General features: G+C 43.2%; 1 protein-coding gene across 1 annotated transcript in view; it reads left to right on the forward strand.

Annotated features, from left to right (window-relative positions):
- Positions 1-3,720: 3,720 nt before the first annotated feature.
- polrmt (polymerase (RNA) mitochondrial (DNA directed)) overlaps positions 3,721-13,080 on the forward strand; it is a 40,833-nt gene continuing 31,473 nt past the window's right edge. Inside the window, exons 1-3 of the mRNA XM_039766652.1 lie at positions 3,721-3,908; positions 4,122-4,220; positions 10,365-11,038. Of these exons, the coding sequence (XP_039622586.1) occupies positions 3,830-3,908; positions 4,122-4,220; positions 10,365-11,038 (852 nt within the window). The 5' untranslated portion in view covers positions 3,721-3,829. The remainder of the gene's footprint in view (positions 3,909-4,121; positions 4,221-10,364; positions 11,039-13,080) is intronic.

The following is a 13,080-nucleotide window of genomic DNA, read 5'->3' on the forward strand; positions in this document are numbered from 1 at the left end:
GCGGGGTGGGTCGCCCTCGGGTCCCGGGCTGCTGGGTTCCGGGCCTGGCCGACTCGGGGGAGAGCGGCTGCAGGCGGGCCTGAGGGCTTGCCATTGATATCTCCCGGGACTCTGCCGGCTGCTGGTTGTGACCCCCGGGGTGATCCTCTGCGCCTCTCGGGTGGAGGTTGGGGCTTCTCTGGTGACAGCCTCCCTGGGGTCTCCGCGCTCTGGGGTGACCTCTGGATCTCTGGGCTTGGAACTCCCTCCATCTTCCGCACGTTTTTGGGGGCAGGTCTGTGGCACTTCACACTCACTATTGGATGCTCCTATAGAGAAACCTTACACATACAAGCATGCGTACGCACACAGGTGCTCACATGGTGATTTCATAAGTATGACTTGGACATCTTCAGCACATGATCTACGGTTGTGGTGGCCCTAAATGCCTCAGTAATAATTACTGTATGATTGTCAGCAAACATTTTTACTGTTATATATCTTCATGTAGCTGATGCAGCAATGTTTTTGTCTTGTAGACCTTTCTGCAGGTCTAGAAGCGGATTCTGGTTCATTTATTGTTTATTCAATACGAAAAACCCCCCTTCCCCCTTTACCTCCATCTCTTCCTTCTCTCTCTTCTTTTTCTTTCACTTTTGTCTCCGTGTCCGGTTCGAATCTTAAAAACATCTGAAAATATTTTTAATAAAGTTTTGGTATCAGGCATGACGTCAGCAGAAGCTGTAACACTCCACCTGAGAGAAAAACTGTAAGGCTAGTCGCCAGCATTCAGACATCAATTCTGATTGCTTCACAGCCGAACAGGACCCGGTAAAAAAAAAAAAGATGACCCCAAGAGCACAATGCAAAGTCAGCAATGAGATAAAGAAGAACCTTAGAATGACAGCAAAGGACTTGAAGACGTCATTAGGACTGGCTAACATCTCTGTTCATGAGTCAACTGTGAGCAAAACATTGAACAAGAAAGGAGTCCATGGCAGGACACCAAGAAGGAAGCCACTGCTATCAAAAAAGAACATTGTTGAACGCCTGAAGTTTGCGAGAGAGCACTTGGACACTCCACCACGGTACTGGAAAAATGTTTTGTGGAGTGATGAAACCAAAATTAAACTATTTGGGAGGAACTAGCAGAACTTCATTTGGCATAAAAAGGGCACTGCATATCAACATCAAAACATCATCCCTACAGGTAAGTATGGTGGAGAGGACATCATGATTTGGGCCTGCTTTGCTGATCAGGGCCTGGACAGTGTGCCATCATTGAGTGGAAAATGCATTTACAAGTGTATCAACAAATTCTCCAGGATAATGTGAGGGTGTCTGTCCGTCAACTTAAGTTTAGAAGAGGCTGGGTGATGCAACAGGCCAATGACCCCAAACATTGCAGCAAATCCACAGCACAATGGCTTCAGAAGAACAAACTGTGCCTTTTGGAGTGGCCCAGTCAGAGCCCAGATCTCAATCCTATTGAGATGCTGTGGAATGACTTGTAGAGAGCCATACGCAGAAAATAACCAAAGAATATGGAAGAGTTAAGGCAGTTCTGCAGGGAAGAATGGGATTAAATTCAATGTGCAGGTCTGATCTGCAGTTACAGGAAGTGCCTGGTTGAGGTCATTGCTGCCAAAGGAGGGTCAACCAGTTATTAAATCCCAAGGTTCACTTACTTTTTCCACTACCACTGTGAATATTGAATGCATTTGTAAAATAAAGACATGAAAGAGAAGAATTTTTTGTGTGTCATTGGCTTAAGCTCATTGTGTATATCAGTACCTGTGATTTAGAAGAAGAGCAGATCACTTTTTATGACCAATTCATGCAGTAAATCAGATAATTCCAAAGGGTTCACATACTTTTTTACTTTGACTGTATACATATGACGCTGACGTCCGAGGTTCGATTCCCGAGATGGGGTGCAGTGAGTGTGTACGCCTGATGAGCCCAGAATTAGGATGAAACACGTGTCGCATACTCTTTACATTATTTGACAGTAAAACTTTGCAACATTCTATGATCTGCTTCTCGCAACTGAAGAGGGCACCATGGCGGATGTTTGCCGATTTGCAGACCAACCACAAGCGTTACCTGGTAGGTAACCACCCATACAATCAGACTGTGATTCAGACTACGAATGCCATGAATATATATATATATATCTTGATTTTATTTGATAGGAAACACAAATCAGCTTACAATTGTCATAATATCTCATAGTATCTCAACAACTTCAAGTGAAAATAAATTCCTAGTAGTTTGACTGTCAGGCAAAAAATATGATGGCCAATGCCCTGGCATCTGCTTAACAGGGACAGACCATGCTGCTAAGGGAGGATAGTAATTTCAAACTTCTCTTGCATATTTAGCCCTATACATCTAATATACAGCCCTTAGTTAGAGAGGGTACTTACATTACACTGAGTGTGTTTCATGCACACAAAACTGAGATAAGGCAAGTAACCAATTTAAAGTAGAAACCTTGTGTCCTATAAACCTCATTTGACATGCACAAGTACACTTTCTGGAGCTCTGATTTGGCAAATAGGAAATTTAATCGCACCAAAAAAAGGGTTAAAGCTCATCATTGGCCACCAAGAATTTGAAAACGAGCATGAAGGGAGCCTGCAATCACTTTGTTGTGTTTTATACATATATTTAGTCCTTCATGTGTTCTGAAGTACATAACATTCATACGTTTTACATCCTCGAACTGAGCCATCTATAATTTGGGGTATGAACACCATTCCCTACACCATCCGATCACACTGTTTCAACACTGTTATAAATAGTAAACTGCTGGATGAAATGCGATCGAGCCCGACAAAGGAGCTGTGTATCTGTGCGTGTGGTCCGTGACTCACACCAAATGCTGCTGGGACAACAATAACGCAAGTATTTTATTTTTACTTCAATGAATAAGTGTTGACTTGGGTTACTCGTTACCTTGAAAAGTAATCAGACAACGTAACACACGTTACTCTTTTAACGCATTACCCCCAACACTGCTACCATTTGTGCTGCTGAGTTCAGCTCATTAACGTAAATTCAGCGATTTCTGAAATATTGAACTTGATTATTTCAACCAGGAGAAGGAATGATGGGATCGCCCGTGCATTTGCCTCAGGAAATGTATCTTGTGGACGGATCCACCGTCTGTAACCCGTGCCTGCTGGATGAATGTGCGAGGCAAAGAGGTACGCAAGCGAACAGGGAGCGATGGACTTGCGCAGACTAAGACATCCAGTGTACAGTAAACGGTTTACATAGATAGATAGATACTAACCGGGTTACCAGGGAGTTTGCATAGAATTTTAGGAAATGTGTTTATGTAAATAAACATGTTATTAAAGTGCTTGTAAACACTGTTAATTTTTATATCTAAAAAGCTTCTCTCTTGTAATACATGTACGTTTAGATTAACTATTAACTTTCCGTCAAATGAAACGACTGAGAAAATAAGTATTTGTGAGCTCAAGAAAGAAGCAGTTAACTTTTTATCCGTGTTTTCCAAACATGTTAATTTTAGCCAGACTGGACGCACTTTACCCAAGAAAATAAATGTATTTTTTACTGCAATATAAGACTGATAACGTAATAAATAAACGAATGCTAACTTCACAGAGCGCATCCATTGCTGCGTGGCCTGCGCATTTACCTGTACGCGAACGCTCTGCAAGTGCTTATTATTGGGCTCAGCTGCCTCTTGGCAGGCTTCCCGGAAGATGACGCCGCTGTGCCGTGCTCGATTTGTTGTGCCTGAGAAGCTCGGCGCTCTGTCTTCGGCGTTTGACCTGACATGGCGGCGTAGTTTGAAGAGGTAGACAGTTTTGGCATGTCCGTGCTTCGCATCAGTGCCCTGACTCGCAGGATCCCCGAGTTTGTGTGGTGGGGTCACTCGGGTTTGCGGACAGGTAAGTGCGATAAGCAGCAACTCCGGCGGTGGGACAGCAGGTACAGGTATACGTACACAGGCACCCTTGACTGTTCCAAATGGCACGTTTTTGTTATACCTGCACGCAAACCCAGCAGATTCTAATTCAGTGTTTACAGGGACCGAGACCGGAGGGTGAAGAGGAGCAACGTAGACTTTTGACCGGTTTCTCTGTGTTTATTGTCGCTTACAGAAGTACCTGGGCTCCGTTTTCGTAGACTTTATTCTGCAGCCATCCTCAGGACCGAAAGAGAGAAGAGAAAACTCGTGGAACAGGCCCAGCTGGTGGACGGTAAGCTAGCATTTAACATTTCGGAGACAAAGTTCGTCAGGTGTGGCTTTACTTGTAGCTGAAATTTGACCGAATTATCGAAATTCATGCTTACTCTAACTCGGTATAGTATGCCCGGAGCTACAGTCAGAGTCTCCTCAGCAGCAAGCCAGTTCCCCCGCCCCTTTAAAAATGGGGGGGGGATCTCATTTAAGAGTGATTTAGTGAGTAAACCTAAGAGGACATTTATGGATGTGGTGAGAGAGGACGTGCAGTTGGTGGGTGTAACAGGGCACGATGCAGAGGACAGAAGGATGTGAAAGAAGATGATCCGTTGTGGCAGCCCCTAGCTGGAGCTATCGAAAGAAGAAGTGAAAGGGGCACTGTCCTATTGTCAAAAGCGGTCTTGCGACTTGTACATGTAAATTATGTTGCCATCACTACCAAATAAGATCTGGTGAAAAATGTCAGGACCTACAGAGAATGTAGTTTGCTGTGTTTTAGTGAAACGTGGCTAACGACTAACATCCCAGATGCTAACGTGGAGCTACCCGGGTTTAGCACAGTTAGAGCGGACAGAGACACAAATACCTGCGGGAAGCGGAAAGGAGGAGGACTCGCTCTCTATGTGAATACAAGGTGGTGCAACTCTGGACATGTAAACGTCAAAATCTCCACTTGCTGCAGGGACATCGAACTGTTGGCCGTAAGTCTGCATCCCTATTACTTGCCCTGACAGTTTGGACAAGTCATTGTTGTTATCGTTTACATCCCTCCTCGGGCGGACATGGAGATAGCAGGTGACATCATCCATTCCGCAGTTGCTAAATTACAAACGCAGCACCCTGAGGCTCTTGTGCTAATCGCTGGAGACTTTAACCATGTGACGCTGAACAAATCATTACCTGCCTTCTCCCAGTATGTGGATTGTAACACCCAGGGAAACAGGACTATTGACCTACTGATGCAAACGTTAAAGACGCATACAACGCCATCCCACTGCCTGCGCTTGGGAAAGTAGATCATAACCTGGTTCTGCTTCAGCCTCACTACAAACCAAGAGTGAGGGCGCTACCTACAACCACACGCTCATTCAGGAAGTGGTCCCATGAGGCAGAGCAGGCTCTGAGAGACTGCTTTGGAACTACAGACTGGGATGTCCTGCAGGGGTCACATAGTGAGAATATTGAAGAGACTGTTGACTGCACAACTGATTACATCAACTTCTGTATGGACATTGTAGTTCCAGTAAGAACAGTACGCTGCTATGCTAACAACAAGCCATGGATTACAAGTGACATCAAGGGCCTTTTGAACCAGAAGAAAAGGGCTTTTAAAGGCAGTGATCAGTATGAGCTCAAGCTCGTGCAGAAGGAACTCCGAGTCCAGCTCAGGGGCGAAGGAGCAGTACAGGAGAAAGCTGGAGCAGAAGTTGCAGAATAACAGCATGAAGGAAGTGTGGGATGGGATGAAGATCATCACTGGCTGCAGCACGAAGCGGGGTGCCACCATCGAGAAAGACATGGAGAGAGCAAACCAGATGAACAACTTCTTTAACAAGTTTGACCACCCTAACCCACTCTCACCTCGGAGTACTGCATCCTCCAACCATCCTTCTGATGATACCAGCATAGGTGAGACATCCCCACCCACAATTACAGCAGCACAGGTGAGCAGAGAGCTGAGGAGACTTTGTGCCAGCAAAGCAGTGGGTCCAGATGGAGTATTGCCACGACTGCTGAAGGCTTGTGCGCTGGAACTGAGGAGTCCTCTACAGCGCATCTTCAACCTGAGCCTGGAACAGGGGAGAGTCCCGAGGCTTTGGAAAACATCTTGCATCACCCCAGACCCAAAGGTATCACGTCCTAGTGAGCTGAATGACATGCTGCCTGTTGCTCTGACGTCACATGTGATGAAGGCCATGGAGTGGCTGCTGCTTCACCACCTGAGGCCACAGGTCCGCCATGCCCTCAATCCTCTGCAGTTCGCATACCAGGAGAAGGTGGGGGCAGAGGATGCCATCATCTATATGCTACACTGATCCCTCTCTCACTTGGACAGAGGCAGTGGTGCAGTAAGAATTATGTTTCTGGACTTCTCTAGCGCCTTCAACACCATCCAACCTCTGCTCCTTAGGGACAAGCTGACTGAGATGGGAGTAGATTCAGACCTGGTGGGATGGATCGTGGACTATCTTACAGACAGACCTCAATATGTGCGTCTCGGGAACTGCAGGTCTGACATTGTGGTCAGCAGGACAGGAGCACCATAGGGGATTGTACTTTCTCCAGTCCTGTTCAGCCTAAATACATCGGACTTCCAATACGACTCGGAGTCCTGCCACGTGCAAAAGTTCGCTGACGACACTGCTATCGTGGGCTACCTTAAACGTTAAAATTATACAAAGTTATTGTGTGTTATACCTGCATTTCAATCACTCGTTAATTTAATATTGTTTTTTATCAGTATGCTGCTGCTGGAGCATGTGAATTTCCCCTTGGGATTAATAAAGTATATATCTAGCTATCTAGCCCTGGCTACAGCTGTAGTAGTAAAATATTTTTATCTTAATGTGAATTCCTGTACACGATCTGCAAAATAATACCACATTTTTGCACTGCTTGAGAATATTAACAAATAATGGGTACCATTTTATGTAAAATTAAATGCACTCTGATATGTTAACTACATTGCACAGGATATGCATGTGGTGCATTTCATTTTGGCAAAGTTTTATTGTGTCAATTAAAAACAAACCAACCAAATGACTTACAACATTTATTTCTGTAGCACATTTCCATACAAATGATGTAGCTCCAAGGGCTTTACCAGATGCAGAAAGAAAAATATAAAAATAAGATTAGGCAATACTAAGTAACAAAGAATAATGTAAGGTCCAATGGCCAGGAGGACAGAAAAAATTAAACAAGTAAAACTCCACAGGGCTGGAGAAAAAAAAAACCAAAACAATATCTGCAGGGGATCTGAGGCCACGAAGACCACCTAGCCCCCACTAGGCACCCTGCCTAACATAAATGGGCTAAATCAGTTCTCGCAATTTTCAGGGGGCGGCACAGTGGCGCATTGGTAGCGCTGTTGCCTCGCAGTTAGGAGACCTGGGTTCACTTCCCGGGTCCTCGCAGCATGGGTTTCCTCCCACAGTCCTAAGACATGCAGGTTAGGTGAATTGGCGATCCTAAATTCTGTGCTTTGTGTATGCGTGCCCTGTGGTGGGCTGGCACCCTGTCCGGGGTTTGTTTCCTGCCTTGCGCCCTGTGTTGGCTTGGATTGGCTCCAGCAGACCCCGTGTGACCCTGCAGTTAGAATAATAGCGGGTTGGATGATGGCTGGATGGATGATTTTCAGGCTTCACGTGGAATAAACAGATGGTGATGGTCATGTGGCCTTCAATCCATCAATGCTGCGACTCCTTTTGCCACCACCTGATCAAGGCACCATGAACAGCATGCATAAACAAGAGTATCAGGGTTACACTAAAATGAAGCCATGAGAAAGCCATGTTAAAGTAATGGGTTTTTAGCTCTTTTTTTTACATATACAGTATTGCCTTTCACAACACTCACCTCTGTGTATGACTGTACGTCTTCTGATTTCATGTTAATTTTTATAAATGAGGATCAGTGCCCATCTGTGCGTTCATTATTTTCACCTGTTTGTGGGGCGACTTTGTTACTGTTGCCCCAGTCAGTCTAAAAACATTGGGTTGTGTGAAGAAAACGGGAGCACCTAAAAGACTTGGGACAAGCGTACAAATAACACACAGACACGGAGTGGGCCACAAGTCAAACAAAGTCTGCTGGACTGGTGAGGTTTCATTGCAAATAATACAAATACCATGCTGCCTTAAGAAATGGATGCTGTATTGCAATTTCAGTGTGCATACATCCATCCATTTTCCAACCCTCTGAATCTGAACACAGGGTCACGGGGGTCTGCTGGAGCCAATCCCAGTCAACACTGGGCGCAAGGCAGGAAACAAACCCCGGGCAGGGTGCCAACCCACCGCAGGACACACACAAACACCAAGCACACACTTGGGCCAATTTAGAATCGCCAATCCACCTTACTGGCATGTCTTTGGACTGTGGGAGGAAACCCACACAGACACGGGGAGAACATGCAAACTCCACGCAAGGAGGACCTGGGAAGCAAACCTGGGTCTCCTAACTGCGAGGCAGCAGCTGTACCCACTGCGCCACCGTGCCGCCTGCAGTGTAGCATTAAGTAAGATAAAATCTCTGAAAACAAAGACAGAATACTATAGCAAATAAAAATACTGTCATATTTTAACAAAATGCTAAAGTAGTAAAGAACTCAATAAATAGTTTCAAAGCACTTCATTTTCCTTTTTAGATGCTGTTTAGATTTGTGCTCACAATTCTCATTAATCTTTATGTGAAAAGGACATTGAATGTGTCGTTTGTTATTCACAATCTACTTGTAATTAAAAAGTAATCTGTGATGCTAACTTTTACAATTATGATCATTTCTGTTGACCCCTCAAGTTTTATCTTAATAATAAAGACATCTTTTATTATGTTGGTTGTATTTTACACACTAAAATTTCATGAAACCTTCCATGTTTAAGATCATTTGAATCAGAAAGTGCATGAGACTGGGTGTTGTCAGACCAGCCTCCCTTTAAGAATGGTTACCCCATCTTCCACTAATACATTGCCAGTTTAACCCGATGCACACTCCTTTTGGAAGTGGGCCCAGTGGAAGAATTAGGCAGACATTGGTAGAACAGGTGAAATTCACACAGGTAGTGCCCAGGCTGGAACCTGAACCCTGGACCTTTGACAAATCAGGCACCCCATCCAGAATGGTGTTGGAGTCTATGCTTCAGTTCTCTACCAATGCCTGTATAATAATGAAAAATCTCACAACCTTCTGGTGTACACACTGCATTTGAATTGTCGTATGCTGAGCGACACTTTTAATAAGCTAAAATAAAGAACACCAACTTGTAACTCTGTCCACTTCATATCAGTGCTTACACATCGTACCACAGATTAGGCTTTAGAAGGAGACATTCACCTTAAATGATAAGATTGATTCCATTAAGAATTCAGGCTTTCCAAAGAGTGGGGTAAATGTGGTTAAAAATGGCCAGGCTTCTTCTGCCAAGGTACACATCTACTAGGTCAATGCTGAACAAGGTAAGCTGGCTTAAAAGGGACTGCCATATGATGTGTCGCACACAAGTAGAGCATCTCCTCCATTACTCTCGGCATTGACTTTTTTTTTTTTAACACAACAATGCAACGTGTTCTGGTGTTTGTTTTGTGGTCACAGTGCCAAGTGAAGGTTTACCAATCTGTCATATTACCATTCTCAATTCATTCATTTGCAGGTAACATCAGAAAATGTACTGCATTTCACCGTAAATTGCATATTGTTCAGGGTTATTTTAAATAAAGTGTTATTTCAAGAAGGGCTCCTAAAAAAGGAGTATGGTGTCGGATTAATTTTCTGAGTGGCAGATGTTGAATATGCAAACCAGAAACTGACCAACGGAGAGTTGGAGATGCTATTTTTGTCAGGAGCCTTAATTTTTTAAGCAAAGCCTTTAATTTGTTTGTGAGAGTGAGTCTTTGTTCCAACAACAAGTACTACAACCCAGAACTAAAACCGACGATGTTCTCCTACAGCAATATTCACAGAAGGCATCCATGACACCGAACATTGGATAAAATCATCATATTATTAAAGATCTGAGGTCATGACAAAGGTAACCTGTGCTAGTTTCCTAACATTTTGTGAAGACAGGTCAGCTGTTGGCTGTGAATTGTCTGTTTGGGCCTCATAAAGTCCTCCATGGACAGTAACTTTTGCTCATTTCCCAATTTAGTTAATCTGTGAGTGCTGTAAGAAGTACAAAGGTGTTTTGTTGTTTTCCCACGTAAGGTGTCAACTGTGCTTGATAAGACAGTCTCAGCACATACCATACACAGAGCAGCTACTGTATGTGCACACAGGTTTCATTTCAGAAAACGATATTCATCCATCTTCATCTTTTTCACTGTCAGGGAAGCAGAGTGCCAGAGTTGACTGCTCCTTGTATGATTTGAATTTGTGAGCCGTCACATTAACATCTGCAATATGTAATTTTTTATTTTATTTTTTTTAATTTAAATACAGTTCTTGAAGCCCGGATCCAACAGCTTCGCACAGATGATTTTCTGGACAGAAAGGACTCTGAAGTCCATGTTGTGAATGTTTCACATGTAATCAGTAAAACCCGCCCTCCCTGGAATTGTCATAAGCCTCCCAGGGAAAGGCCAGCACATACCGAGGTCCATCAGTTGAGCCAAGCCCAGGCACATGGTAGTCGCTGGATAGAGAAGCTAAAGCAAGAGAAGTGGAAGAGGAGTAAGCGACAGCAACACCTTCAGCAGAAGATTAAAGACAACACTTCTAAAGGAGAAAAAAACAGTATACCAAAAGGCAAACTAGGCACAATTAACACAGCAGTGTCAGAAAATGAGGATTCGGTTTCCAGTGCTGCTTGCCAGCTTGATCTGGGTGAAGACATGGTTATTAACAACTATGTGGAAAACCTTCTGAGAGAGGTAGAGGAACAGGAAATTAGTTGGGACCCATTAGTATCTTCTGAGAATCTGGTGGAAGATCAGGAGGGCATCAGGCAAGGGAATATTCAACTGAACATCCGTTCCTACCTGGAAGCTTGCCTCTTCAACGATGACCTCAATCAAAGTCAAAAGTGTCTACACTACTTCCATCGCAAAGTGTCCCGTCGCAAACACCTCACCATTGACCTGTATAATGTTCTGATGCGTGCCTGGGCCAAAAAGGTGAGTGCTAGAGCTGTCACTGATTGATCTGCCGTTTGAGGGATCTGTGACTAGGCCTCTGTTTGCATGAGTTGTGAAGAGAATTGCATTATTATATACATTTTTATAAATATCATAAGATGATATGTGTTTATTATATAGAGAATTGCAAAATTGCTAAGCCTCCTTTCTGAATACAGTTTAGAGTGAACCTGTGACGACACATCTGGAATACTGTGTGCAAGTTTCTTCTCCATTTTACAAAACAAAACCTATAAACGCTAGAGAGAGCCCATAGAAGAGCAGCTTGGTTGATCGCAGGACTGTGAGGTCCTGTCACGAGGAAAGAGTGAATGGAACGGAGTTGTTACCATTTAAACAGACAGAAAAAGAAGTTAGTTAATGAAGTGAGCACAATTTTGAAGTGGAATTGGAAGCTGGATTATAGCTGTCATTTTAAAGCAGTGTTTCCCAAACTCGGTCCTGGGGACCCCCTGTGGCTGCAGGTTTTTGTTCCAACCGGATTCTTAATCAGTGACAACACCTGATAACACTGATTTCATTTAATTAGCTGGTATTTTTTTTTTCTTTTATTCGACATTGAGAAAAGCACAGCAGCATGATTTTTACATTTATAAGACATTTATAAATATTTGTGCTTTTGCTATAGATTTAAATGCTTAACTCTCTTTTGTTGATTTCATTATACTTTGCCCTTTCTCTGTGCAGTTTTTCCCCATTCGTTGTATCTTAATAATGACAATTTAAAACGAGCAGAGCAGACACCCAGGCAAACAACACTGAATAATCAAAGGCTACAACTACTTTAGAGTCAGACCCACTAATTAGTAAATAATGGATTAATTAAACAATTAGAACACCTAGAAAAGTAGAATGAAAATCAAGATGAAAATACTGTTAAAAAGAAAACAAAAAACATTCCTATATAACTACTTGGTACATTTTAATATTTTTTTTCGCAAACTTAGTTTTCTAATTTCTATATTAGTTCCCTAAACACAGAACTTGGGAAATATCAGTTCACTTAATTAGCCCAGGAGTTCAATTAAAAAAAGAAGCTGGTTGGATCAAAAACCTGCAGCCACAGGGGTCCCCAGGACCGAGTTTGGGAAACACTGTTTTAAAGGGTGTTATTTAACAAGGACACAGGGTACATTTTGCACAAACTTTAGAAAGGTTTTCTTCATACAGAGAACCAAAAGCATATGAAATAAATGACCAAGTACAGTACTGTGGTAAAGTAAAGTGAAGTGAAGTTACTTGGGAGCCATTAAAACTGAACTACGTACTATTTTGGGGAAATTAGATTGACATAGTTTGCTGGGCTGAAACAGAACACATTTATTTAATCTAAATATTTGCACTGGAAAAAGTAATAATTTTACAAATAACACATTGGTAATGTGACAATAAAATTAGATAAAGTGATTTGGCACAGTATTATGGGTCTGAAAGTACAGAACTCCCAAATTTTTAAAATGGTAAGGTGACCCAGCATTATGCAAAATTCAGTACAGGTAATGGTTGCTTACTGGCCCCTAATGCTCAGACGCCCATCTCATCAAAATTTCCAGGGACGCATGTCCTTCTTGTAGTTATAATAAGCTTGAGAGGGACGCATTTTCCCGGAAGCCACAGGCTGTAGAGAGTTCTGCAAATCTAGCACTACGAGAAGCACTTTATTATGTGGCCGTTGGCCTATGTGCCATGACCAAGGTGAGCCTCAGATGGACCCTGGCAGAACTACGTGATAGTGTGGCAGTTGGGCTTCCTCTGTGGAGTGAGGTGTGGCCATGTAGGACGAATGTGCCTACGCGTGGATGAATCGCCTGGGACCGGGGGGTTGGGGAGGTTATCCATTATTTTCTTGGGTATACTCAACTACACTCCTGAAGCAATTAAAACACACTTTTTACTCCAAAATACAAATAAAACAGAAAAGTGTATAGGACAGCACTTCATACGTAAAGGATGCCTCAAAGATTGTTTCCCCCCACCCAATGTATTTTTTTGCCAGGTCTTAAATGCCCAGTATTTCCTCC

The sequence above is a fragment of the Polypterus senegalus genome, chromosome 10 (assembly GCF_016835505.1).
Source record: "Polypterus senegalus isolate Bchr_013 chromosome 10, ASM1683550v1, whole genome shotgun sequence".
NCBI classification, from domain to species: Eukaryota; Metazoa; Chordata; class Cladistia; order Polypteriformes; family Polypteridae; genus Polypterus; species Polypterus senegalus.